Consider the following 13,912-nt stretch of genomic DNA (forward strand, 5'->3'; position numbering starts at 1 on the left):
TTGCCACGCTGAGTTTAGGGAATTTCTCTTTCATATTTACAAATTCACTGTCACCTTTAGTCAATTTCTCATGTTTAGAGGGCTCTCACGAATGTCAAAGCTCACAATTTACAAGATAATAATATGTCCAGTACTCGTTTCGAGGCATGAACTATGACGACGACAAATGAAAAGATTTTGAACTGCTGGGAACGTAAGATTTTTGGCCCTGTTTGCGAGAACGGTGCGTGGAGGATCCGAAGGAATACGAACCGGATTTGATGGAGTTCGTCCGGGGGATGCGTCTGAGGTGGTTGGTATACGTGGAGAGGATGCCTTCAGATCGATACCCGCGCAGAGCCATGTATTTGAGTACGTTGAGGCGGACCTGATCCAGTTAGGAGTTCGTAGATTGAGGCACCATGTTCAGGACAGAAATGATTGGCAGTCGATTGTTGAGAAGGCTCTGATTCATTAAGAACAAAATTTTATAAATTCCTCAACGTAGGAACGTCATTACACTCTGCTAAATCACCTGCTATAGAAAATTAAAGTTTTTTATCGTCACGATGTCGAAAATAAGAAATTAAGTATCACGAAAAAGTGAATTCCAGTTGTTTAATTTAAACCCCCAAAAGCTCAGCCTATTTTTTAGACAGATGCAACGCACGTTCTGAATCGTTTAAATAACTTTTGATTGGTTCATAACTTATGCCACTATCTTCTTATCGCCCTGACTTAGAACAAGTTTCAGTGTAGAATCCTGACTTTTTGATCTATTCCGAGGTTTTGGCACAAAAAATCCGTTATTATACACGATGAATCTGTTAATCCAAAGTCATGTTTGGATACTGTATAGTGTACTTGGACTTTGTTGCAATACCTTTTGTTCGAGTGAAAAAAACTCCTTCGGTTCGGTCCAAATCATTGTTACAGCAAATGGCAATTTGTCTGGGTTCTTATTTATCCCAACTTAATAGCTGAGATATAAAATTTAATTCACCACACGCCTAACCTAACTTTCGGTGTTATTAGAATACTCTAGTGGCATCTTTACGAAATAACAAACGTATATAGAAAGTAAGTTATCTAATTGAAGTTACTCTAAAAAAAAACACTGGACGTAATTGCAACAAAATTATTATATATTCTTGATGAGGGTACACAAACACTAATCTTCATTCCTGTGACAAAAACAATGTTTACCAGTGTAATAATACTTTCGTGTCAACAGAAGCGGACTAAATTGTTTTAATTTGTTAAATTAGCTGTCTAATCTCATTTGAGTTCGTTAGACTATAGCTAATGGTCCTTTTCCTTATATTTTATGTCATAAGTCTCAAATGTATTGAAATGAATCTGGATAATATCGTATAACACCTTTTTTGATTTTACAACAACAAAAAACATTAAGTAACATCTTTTGTATATATTTAACTTATCCATTAAAAGAAAATTACCTCATTTGAAAGAAAATCGCCCTTACTGAATGATTAAGAAACAGATTTCGCCCCTATTAAACATTTATGTATTCACCTCCATCAGACGTAGACTCAGGTAGCAGCCGATTGTTTTCGAAAGTTAACAAATTTAAGTATAAAGTAACTACTGACATACAGTGATGGCAAGTTTCTTGATTTATCATTTCTTCAATACATATAGGTTAGTATAAACATCTGAATATCCATAATACTATGAGATAAAAAAAGCAAAATACATATAAAATTTGAGCAGGAACGCCGTTGGAAATAAACAGTTATTATGATTAAAAATTAGAAAAATTTATTGCCATCAATAAAACCAAAACACATAAAAAAATAACTAGTTTAGTATAAATGTAATGTAATGTTTTTATGATCTACTAAAGGCTAAGGTTACTAGGAGTGTGAATTTAGAATATCTTATATTGATTTTAATTATTTATAAGGTAAACCTCATAAAATAACCATTGGTAGTATTCTACAGCGAACCTTTCCTCTTTATATATCTCTGTTATGATATATTTTGCCTTATAAGTTTCATAAACACTTGCGACTTATCAATTTATCGTTATCCATATTGAAATAATCAAATCACTCAATATTCCCATCACGAAAACACCCAAAATTTTGAAAACATCGAATTTGATAGCTCCAATAATTAAACGATATCATCAAGTAGAAAACAGGCAAAAATTGTCATCATTTGTATGTCTGGGTTTCCAAATAAAACCGGCTTATTTCAAAACTTTTATTCTTATAATTAAATTTTGAATTTGAAAGGAAGGGAACGTAATAGATATTCTTCTTCTTCTCCTCTAGAACTGTTTCTTAGTTTTTTCCTCCTATTTGGGGACCTTTGCGATTCTATTCATTTATCGTATTGCTTTTCCTGAATCTTCATCTTTCCACTGTTACTTGTTGTATCCAAGTTTTCCTGATTCCTCCTTTCCTTCTTTTCTTATGCCTTTTTGCTATTATCGTTTTTTTGTGTCCATACCAATTCAAACATATTTTAACTATTTTTTTGCTTCATGGCTCCTTTCCTATAAGTCATTATTTCCCTGTCCATTCTCGTTTTTTCTCCTATTTTTTTAGTTTATCATCTTCACTATTGATAATGTTATTATGATTATTATAACAATAGTTAGCATACTGAATCTACAAGTTCAATTCCAAACTTTCAGCACCGAATCTTCAAAGCTCTACCTACATACGAAGCAGTCATCTAGCGGTATCATAGTATGGATCAGTGCAGGTTTAGGTTTGATATTTATTTTCCATTTTGTTTCGTAGTTACTATTTTTTCCCCTGATCTTTTGTGCAGCGTATTTTTCAACTTTTGACTTTTCATTTCAGTTTCAAAACATCATCACCGTATCAAATTTGACAAAGTAATCATTATCGATATTAAAAACCGAACCTATTTCACGAATTTAATGTGAATTCATAAAAATTTTTTTACATAATTTAGCTGTGCTATGTGTAATATACAATTTAATTATTTATAATTGTCTATGAAGTTCAGATGGATTTTATTGTTTTTAATTAAACATTTTGTTTTATTTCAGGTAAGTTTTCGGATTAGAAATGGGGCGGGGAATCCTGCCGCTTCGTCGTTTCGGGTAGGCCGCAAGGCGTTAAGATAAGAGGTAAAGTCTTGAATTTATTAAAGCTAAATTCGGCCAATTTTCTTAAATGGCCGATTAAATTGTACCTAATTTGTTTCGCGAGTGAGCGCCGAGCTTATATTAAAACTCCTTCTTCGGCTACATTTCAAATGCCGACGAGATGGTCGCCTATCGCAGGATCGTAATGTTTCACTTTCTTAAAATAACGTTCGTTCAAAAAAAAAAAATGAGCTCAAAATCAGTTTTATTTGAGGAATTAATGCTTTATATATAAATCGTAATAATTTACTAATTGAAAATAGAGAGAAATGATTTATTGTCGAAAAATTGTTACAAGTTGTAGACAAAAGCTTGTGAAAATAAAAATATGCAGAAAAAGATGATACCGATTTGATTTCAATTGGCAAGTGATTGTGCACTTTTTTGCATTGTAAAATATTGAGCCATTAACTAATTCTGAATGTGGAGTAGGTAGATAAAGGTCGTGCTCCGCGTTCCTAAGTGGATAGTGTGCTTACGAATTAGGCAAAAGGATTCAAAGATGAATAAGAAACGAATTATTAATCTTTCAAAGAAGTCCTGGCAGTGAGCCCTGCTGTTTAGTTCCGAGTAAATATCTTCTGTAGTTTGAAGATTCGCTCAAATTGAGTCGCACCACACGTACCTCAAAAGGGAGGACATAATAGACTGTTAAGAAGGTGGATAAGTTCGGTTTTTTGAAAACTTATTTCAGCGCAGAGCAGAAGGAACTTATATTTTTATGTAACTTGCATTTCAAGCACTTGTCCACAACAAGCCCTAAGAATTTTACAGATTTAACGACGTCAACGTCATTAGAAATTCATCTTAAATTTCCTTGATATTAAAGAAAATAAATATCTTCGATTTAATACGTTCTTCTAGAATTCTTGTATTCCATATTCGTCATATTAATCTATATGATATTTATACCGAATACACTACCACTACACCAACATTCAGAGAGGCAAACAGTTCACTTTCATTCTCTGAAGACGGTTACTTGGTTTCTGAAACGTGCGACAGACAGTCCAATTGTCAGTTTCAATCCATCTTACAATCTTGGATCGATTATAATTTTAATTCTGGTAGTGTGTTCGTGAATTGATTTTCTTTTCGAATGATGAATTGAGTTTTGTAATTTCATACAATTTATTGTCCTTTCTTTATTTATTAGTATTCCCCGCGCTTAGCCCAATCTTTCAGCATAACTTTTACAATATCATGAAATCTATGAAAATTTTCTATATGCTAGTTCGTAATGGTTTTACTTTTGTATTTATTCATTGACACAATATGTTAAATTCGGTCCTGGTGTATTTTTAGTAAAGAAAATACGTTCTTAAGTTCAATTATTTTTCTGTCTTTCGTTCGGTGTTCCTCTAGCGAGGAACATCTATTTACGGGAACCCCTCATTTCGGTTTTTAATCTATGCCTTAATTTCAGCACCCAATTTTCAGTTGTATCTTAACGGCCGTTTTTGGCATAAATGAAGTCGTAAAAATATTTCTTTAGTCTGTCAACGACTGTGTTTTTAGCAATTTTAGTTGTACTGGGAGCTCGTTAATGTCGTCTTAAATACTTCTCAGAAATGTGTTTTTAGAAACTTTTATTGATTCGGCGTTTTGGTATATTTGAACTGTTTATTGGTAATTTTGAGATGGGTTCCAACTAATTGGTTGATTACTGATTTATTTCTAGTTTAGGGAAGCTTCAGTAAATAATATAATAATTCTATCGGTATAAGTCACAAAAATAGAATACTACTGAATATTTTTTGAATATTGCCTCATTAATATCAATATATGTCATTAATTTAGTTTATTACTTCTTCTGGTACGTGCATGTGTAGGTAAGCACGTTGTAATTTATTCCTTTTCTGAACGTCGAATAAACCAGTTGACATTCTCGACTTAGTATTTCATTCGGAACCAGTACAATTGGAAACACGTGATCGGAGAAATTACAGTATCCATGAAAAGTTATTGAAAAAGAAAAATGTTTGCGTCTATTTTTTATCAACACTTGCTATGAGATATGGGGCGTTCTCTTCCAGAAAAAATCCAAAATTGAAGCTTTTCAGATATTACTTAGTGAATTTTTATATACGTAGAGAGTAATAAAACCTACTCACTAATCCAAAATTTAGTACGGTCATTTTAAATAATATTACAGAATACCTAATCTAAAGCGCCTGAGCCTATACAAGTTTTCCGGATTTTATTGGCTTTTTATACAACAGAACAATAAACAACGGTTTGGATTGGTCAACAGTCTTTTGTGTTGAAGATTATATAGCCGTATCATAAGATCTATTAGTACTTATTTGCTCATAAAAGCTAGAAATTCCGTTTTATTTCAATTTCAAGAATCTCTTCCCGACAAATTTCACCGAAAATACAATTTTAGGTTTTTCTATATAGTCCAAGATCTATTTAGTTTAGTTGCAACTTGCAAGGTACAGTTTCCAATCTATTTTGAACTCTAGTGTGATAATGGAAAATTTGGAAGGACCGAAAGTGTTGATGATACAGTGGATTTAATTAGTAGTACGCTTGGTGTTGGGAAATTTACGATTTACAAAGTTATCAATGAAAATAAAAGTGACGAGTTTGACACAGTACGTAAAGTTTCAGGATAAATCGCGATTTAAAAATCATTTCAAAGAAAGACTTCCAAGGAAATTACATCTATTCTTTTTTAGAAAAGATTTTTCCGCAGCACACTGAGGAAACATTCAAAATATATATGTTTTCACTGGGAAAAACATTCCACAAAATCTATTGTAATAGAAAAAAATTATATTGTAGTGAATGAGTGGGATTAACAGATCAGCTGTAAACACTGGGTTCCCCAGTATCGCAGGAAGAAAAAAGGACACAACAGATCCTTTGGGTTGTAGTATATATCTACATACATACAAGGAAAAGGACTACAAAAGAAATGAGTAATCAAAGAAAAATCATATTTCATTTTGGCGCACATGAAAAAAGATTTACAGAAATGACTGATTATAAAGAATATTAAGCTCCATCTAGATTTTGTGACAAAATAAGTGTATTCTTTATAGACAGAAATTCAAAAATGATGAAATTAATGAAAATCACAGAAAATCATGCTAGATCTCCACCATCTTATTGCGAACTAAACAGATAAAGGAAGAAGTTACAAGAAAACATCATTCAAGATGAGTGATGTTAACAGTTGTTTTTAGAGGCTTTAAATAACTGGCAGTTGATCAAGCGATTAACCTTAAAAAGGTTGATGCATCGCTGCACAGACTCAAAAATTGAGAAAAAAAAATGATATTGGTCGGAAATATTTCAGACAACCCTCGTATATTGATAAGATATAAATAAACTTATTCAACATTATTAAGACGAAAATTTGACGAGAGTTTACAACGTAAACAATAAAACTGCGGTTGGGTGGTTTTATTGTCGTATAAAATAGAGTTTTCAAATATCAAATAAGGCACTTTTACGAGCAAGTTGTTGATTGAAATGTATTTTAGGGTATCGGGTATACTAAGAACATCCAAAACATATTTAGAAAATATCATGGGTTGATTGAAATCTATAACTACGACGTTTTTAGCTCATATTTTTTATTAATTCGTTTTATGAAGCCCCAAGACTTCGACGCAACATTCCCCTTACCATGTTTGGTTTCCTCGATTAAACAAAATGAAAATGAAATGAGTCGATCAATTCTGAACATATGGTTGGCACGACCATAACAAGTAGCCGGAAAGCTGTTTTTGAAGGTCAGATTTACAAACAATAACAAAAGGAAAGGGCTCATCTAAAGAAAAAAATTAAGATCTTTGTATATAAATAACAGGCGATTTTTCCTATCGAACTTTTGGCAGTTTCTTTCTCAGAATTGTCCTTCTATATGGCAAAATAATGTATATATAACTTTATAAGCAAAACATCCTGAACTAAACTGAATCTTCGTGTTGTGAGATGTTTGCAGTCATTTTTCGGCAAATTTCTCATCATGATAAATGTTACGGCACACGTCATATTAAGAATCCGCCCCTGGATTTTCATTCCAAACAGAACCTCATCGTAATCGCTTCTCGTTGTCTACTTCCTCGCCCCCTATTTCTGTTGTATTTCCAGGAGGCTTTTTCAATGGTGAGCTTTATTGGCTAACACACGTTTATTTTATAGAAGAAATCAATTAGAAAATGTCGAGCCTTCTTAAAAAAGCTAAAAAAGTTATAATCTTAGTAAGCCTTCACCTTCTTTTAAGCTATTTTCAGACAACATTTCGACGTTACGATTTTGAGAATAAGCCCTGTATACAACTGATTATACCGTAATGATCTTAATTACTCAGAATCTATTGCTCGCATGACCACAAAGTAGGTGCCCTTATTACAAAATTTTTGTTGATTATTCTTCCATCTGTATCCGTATAATATGAACCTGAATTGAGAATAATTTTCCGATTTTCCGTTTGAAGCGACCGGTATTTTTGAATAAAGTATATGCAGATAATGTTGGACTAACAAATTATTAAATTTGCGAATCTCAAATACTTTGCATAATAAAGTAACAAAATCGATCTATACATCCTTATAACCAAGAGAATTGACTGGCTGCCCCTTGAGCCTCTCAAGGCTTTCTACTTCGTACTTTGATCTCAACTATGAGGACATTACGTAAACCCCAAGTCGTGCCTAACTCCAAACTGTTTGGATTTACGTTGAGCGTGTCCAATAGATAGGAATTTCAGGACGAAAGGGACTAGAAGGGTGGATCAGGAAACACAAATTTCACAAGAACTTTGAATTCTAACATAACTATGGATGAATTAGAATTGGTTGATTCGTTTTCAATAATATTCGAGAATGTTGAATGAATGTTACTATATACAGAGATATCAGAAAAGAATCGTCGTTTTTTCAAAATCCATTTTATTTGAAAGGATTTTATACATGCTTGAGGTAGCGACTATTTTTTGAGAATCAAAGTTCTATCCATTCAGTTTTCGAGCACTATCTCCTGAAACCGCTATTTCTGATCCTTTAAAAAATATATGACACCCGTCTAAGATGCTTAAGGCAAGTATATATGTAGATGATTCCTTGATGGGTCCATACAGATGTCAACGTTCCTGTTTAAACTTATGTCTAAGCTATCATTGCATGACTAATGCATTCTTTAAATCTCCTAGTAGTTTATTAGTAATCTTCAGTGATCTTAACCCTACTATGTAGTCCAATTTTTTGAATCTTGAATAGATGATGGGCTTTCCTACCTAATTTGTATTATCTGGGTTGTATATACATTATTGATATCAAACTAGCATGCGTGAACGTGCTTGGAGTTTTTATGGTGTTTAGTTCCGAATTTTCCCAACTACGCATAGTTTAATGGCACTTTTTCTTCTCGTGTAATGGTGTTTAGATTCAATAGACGCTATATTATACCATCTCGTAAGATCTTCCAGGATTCCTTTCCATTGACAAGCCAAGGTGGATAAATGAATGGGTTGAATATTGTTATTTTTCACTGACGTTTGAATAAGATCGAGTTGTATTAAAAATTATTTCGAAACGATTTCATGCAATGTAACTGGTTATTCGTATCATATATTCCCCATACAAAATACAATTTTTGTACGTGACTTGTTGCGGTTTTTTTTTTAAAAATCTATTTCGTTTCTAACTTATAGCAATCTCATTCTTACATTTTTCAGTAAATCTTTGCATTAGAGTTCTATATATGTAAGTAACACAACATTGAGCGACTTTTCATCCGTTGGCTTGCATAATAGAGCACGCAGCAGCCAGCGCCTTTTGATATATCGATGCGTGTCGAGATACCATCAAGAATTTACATGTGAAAAATTGTATTTTCACCATTTGAATAACTCTTCGGGTTTCTCATTCTATCTATCTCGCCGTTTCTTTCTATCTTTACTCTCTTTTGGCTCCCTAGTTTCTGATCAAGCGTGTGAGGCGAATACCGAAACGAACAATTTGAATTTGATGCGTTCGCTCTTTTCTCACATGTATGCATAGTACGTGCATTATTTTGTCTTCTTGTTGCGAAATATTGCACTATAAATAAACTTTATGGAATATATTCGCTGTTTCCCGAAGATATATTTTATTTTTTTCGAAAACTAAATGCATCCGACGAACGTGCAAACCTACCGATGCAAATTTATATTATCTACTAACTTTTAAATCCACCAAACGTATTTTTATTAAAAATATCATTCGATAAAACTTTTTTTTTTTTGGTAATCGATGTTATCAATGTTATCTCCTTTAAGAGCAATACAATCATATCATTCCAACGCTTTTCAAACTTCTCGATGCCGTACTTATAGAAGTATATCTCCGTTGTCTCGAAATAGGCTTCAGTTTCAGCAATTGCTTCTCTTCATTTGAGCTGAATTTGTCACCAGAGAGCATTTTTTTGAAAGCAGCGAATAGCCAGTAGTCATAGAGGGTCAGATCTGGACTAGACGGTGTAATTCGTTCAATTTAATCATCGTTGCCATCGACTTGTGAATCGGTGCATTGTCTTGGCCAAATAGTCGATATATAAGGACGTTTTTTTCTTGATTTCTGCATTCAATCGACCCAACAACTCTATGTAGTATTTCGCTATCGATTTTCTCTCCCTTTTTGAGATAAACGATGAACAATATTCCATCCGCATCCCCAAATACTGAAGCCATAAGCTGACTGTTGTGCCTTTGGATGGATTCATGTTTGATCCATCTGATTTATTACGTGTAAATATGGCCTAATTCTGTTCCGAATCATCAATACCTTGTAGTTTTTGATCGAGTTTGAGTAAACGCGACAACCACTTTGAAAAAAGTCAAATGTTCATGCATAATTCCAAACACACTGCCTTCTTATATCTTCATGGCCTCAGGTATCTTACGTAATTTCATTTTACGATTGGATATAACCAGATTTGAGGACTTTTTTCATATGTAATCATCTCAATTGGAAAACCAGAACGTTCATCATCATCGGTGTTTGTACGACTACGCTTAAGCTCAGCAAACCAATAGCGAATGGTTATTTTCGATGGAGCAGTGACTTTAATATCTGAGTTTAAGTTACTCACATAATTGCGTGTCTAAGTTGACGTGAATGTAAATGGAGAGCAGCTTTAAGCAAACTTTTAAATTCAAATATTTTCAAAGTCAACTGTCAAACATGAATCAGTGCTACCAACAGACCCCATACGCAGAGGCGTCAACTGTCAAACATCAATCAATGACCCATACGCAGAGGCGGCCTTACCCATTGCGAGGCTCTGAGCGTCAGGTCTTTGCGAGGCCCTTTGTCCTTCGTGAAAAGTATGTGATGCGAAAGTAGGTCTGGTTGTTTGGTTTAGGTAGGTGTCATGTTTAATGCTAAAATTATACAAATAAATCAAATTTGAGTTTTAAAATATTTTACATTGAAAGATTTACAAAATCAACAAATACAGAGTTGATAAATTTTAAAATTGATGTTTGCGGCTTTTCCTAAGACTAAAATCTTTAATTAAAGTACAATAATCTAACGAATAAGCTACGTCATTTTCGATTGAAAGAATAACAAGGGCTAAAAGCCGATCTTGTGTCATCGAATCCCTCAAATATGTTGTAAAAATTTTAAGCCTCGAAAAACTCCTTTCTGTAGACGTAACGTAGTGGGGTAAACTTCAGTTAATTTTTTTTCTATTATGTATTTTAGCACAAAGATAATGTCATCGTTTCCTTCATACACACGGATGAACATTTTCAGTTTTTCGTACAATTCATGTCCAATAAATCACTATAATTAATTTCCTTTAATTTTTTTATATTATACATGAAACCAAATATGCTTTCATGATGTTTAAGAGCCACAAACCTAGGATAATAGCTTGCGCGCACATTGTCGACATAAAAATAGTTTATTTTGAAAATTTCTTTCGCTTTCAATTCATCACCTTCATTTCCCCCTTCATAATGAAAATGCCTTTTTTACGTCATCTTCTGACTTCTTTGAACTGTCTGTGAATATATAAAAAAATAGTTAAAAATTTTTATATTTTTTAAGATTTGCTTGGGGCGAGGCCCCTGTAAGAGCGAGGCCCTGTTCGCCACCCCCTAAGGCCCCCACTGCCCATACGTGACGGTGTATTTTCCCTAATGTATATTTTCAACAAATTTTCTATAAATAAATAATATGAATACAAGTCGAAACAGAGAAAATAGTATGAAACACTCGTAATAGTAGTCCATTCCAGCATTCCTTTCTTTTGGAACTCTTGCTGTAATAAAAAGCTTTGTGTTATAATATACTATTCCATGCCATTTCTACCATACTGGTAATTTTACCACGAAGAACTCAAAATCAAATTTCCAAAATATTTCAGTCGTTTCAATCGAGAGAAACTGTGAAAATTATTTTATCATTTCGTTAAATTTAGCTGGAATGAATTACGTTTAAAATTATACAATGAAACGAAACATGATAAACACATCAAAATCTATTTTCGATCCATATCGAATTACTTAAACGTCAGTAATTTTTATCGATGAACAATGTGCAAACAGAGCTTTCACTCAGTGTGATATTCGATTTCAATTAACAGGAATTAAGAAACTGTCATCGTAGGAACGGCGACTGACGCGGAAAAATTTGTATTTGCTCTATTTATCGCTATAATGAATATTGGCAACAGAGAAACATTTTCGACGGATATTGAAATGAATTCATTGAAATTACATGAAATATATTATATTTAAAAGTTTACTGCGAATGTAAATCCGACAAAAAAATCCTTTTCCTTATACCCATCTCATTCAAAAACCATAATCAAGATATTTTGTCGAGTTGTTAACAATTCGTTTCCAGATATCTCAAAGTTTCGGGCCCCGAGAAAATTGGTCAGATTCTCATCAGAGAAACAATTGTTCCAACCAATTGAAAACTAAATTTCAAAAGAAGTAAACAAACATAGTTTATATGAATCACCCATCTTTGTAAATTGCTCTATTATGTTCCTAATACGCTCTGTTTTCCATGGAAACTTGACAATACACTCAAATATCCCTATCGAGACGGAGAGTTGAGGCGAGTATTTTCCCCTTTCGTCTGTTTCCTCAATTTCCCTAATTGTATTTTGAATGTAGTTCAGATTTATATTCTAAAGACTTATTTACATCAGTTGACAATTTAATATTTATGGATGCGCGGACATGACTCGCGTGTAATATTATGAGTATTAAATAAAATGGTTCTTACCACGGTCTAGGGAAAGTTTCATTTTCACTATAGGTAATACCATTTGTCAAACTTTCGTGTATTGAACGGTTACTGTGCACTTTTTGGCAAATTCTTCGTTTATTCCATCGCCTATTTACTGATCTGAAAGAGATTGCAGAGGACGAAGGAATCCTAAATAAAAGATTAAATAAACCAAGATGATAATCACAAACTTAAAAACAAAGACATATGAGATTAAAATAGGTAATAGACAAATAGAACACTTCAAATACCTCGGTACCTTGATAGTGGTAGGAGAATTAGACAAAGAAATATCAGAAAGAACAGTAAACGCAGGAAAAGTATTTATTGCAGTAAAGTCCAAGGAATACCTGGACTGAACAAAGGAAAGAAACTACACGAGGTACTACCACAAACAATAGATCGAAAGAAATGTGAAAAATTTTAGAAGAATGGCTCTATGAGATAACAAACCCCATCCCACATCTCACACCTGTAATGATAGATAGACATTTAGATTTAGATTTTAGAAACAAGTACTGGTAACAAATATGGTGATTTTGAAATCGGCGACGATGTGAAAATGTAGAATTTATAAAGGCTTCAGCTTCCTTTTCAATAATTTCATTCAAGTTAAACTGTTTACGTCTCTGAAGACGATAACTTGATTATCGAGACAGGTATCAGTCAGTGTAATTATGAGTGTTGTGTAGGGGTAGTATGAAGGGTGTGTTCATTAATTGAAAATTACCATTGGAAATTCTACAGCTAGTACGAGAAGTATTTTCTAGAGTTTTAGTTAGGGTGATAGTTCGAAGGAATCTCGTTGGGCCTACTCTGGGATCTTCCATTCGTTCTTTCTCCTTGTACATTATTAGTTTCCAAACAAATTTCGCTAGATCCTGTCGACATTATTTCAACTTTCTAAATTTCGAAAAAAAGTGAAGATTAGGTCTATCTATGGAAACTTGCGTCGTGGCTGAGTATCAACGAAGAATTAACAGAAAAGTTTAAATTGATTGATAGGTTTGATTATTTTATAATAAAATCAACTTCAACAACATCAATTTTATTTAGAAAACTTTTTTTCGACGAAAGGAAACGCTATCAGATGCTTTTGCACGATTACCCACTTTCCAGGATATTTTCCGGGTATTTCTACCTGAGCCAAAATTTTTGATAACCTCCTTTAAAAGTCACTTCCAGCTCCTCATTAGTGCTAAACTCGAGAAGCTCCTCCTGAATATCTTTATCAAGGGATTATACCCGCGAGTTTTCAAACTGTAAAAATTCGGGTCGACCAATATTTTAAAACTTATTTAAATGTTATATAAATTCTATAGAAACTTTTAAACAATATTTTTATATCAAAACTCCACAAAACTAAATGCATATAACAAATAGGCAGCGAAGTACTTAGTTTTCCGACCCTGGAAATCACTATTTTTCTTTCAAAAGTCTTGGACACAAATTCCGTCACTGGCCAATACTAATAACGTCTCATTTTTCTTCATGAATTTCCGGAAACAAATGAGTAACGTTTATCCTTGATATTCGTATT

The 13,912-nt window shown here is 33.2% G+C and overlaps 1 protein-coding gene across 19 annotated transcripts in view; it reads left to right on the top strand.

Moving 5' to 3' along the window:
- LOC130898343 (protein muscleblind) overlaps positions 1–13,912 on the top strand; it is a 559,833-nt gene that overhangs the window by 175,844 nt on the left and 370,077 nt on the right. The window contains exon 3 of one of the 19 annotated variants that reach the window (XM_057807592.1): positions 3,029–6,794. The exons of the other annotated variants lie outside the window; for them this stretch is intronic. Coding sequence (XP_057663575.1) covers positions 3,029–3,106 — 78 coding nt within the window. The 3' untranslated portion in view covers positions 3,107–6,794. Of the gene's footprint in view, positions 1–3,028; positions 6,795–13,912 lie in introns of those variants that run through there. 19 annotated transcript variants of the gene reach the window in all.

This window comes from Diorhabda carinulata, chromosome 9, assembly GCF_026250575.1.
Source record: "Diorhabda carinulata isolate Delta chromosome 9, icDioCari1.1, whole genome shotgun sequence".
Classification (NCBI taxonomy): domain Eukaryota; kingdom Metazoa; phylum Arthropoda; class Insecta; order Coleoptera; family Chrysomelidae; genus Diorhabda; species Diorhabda carinulata.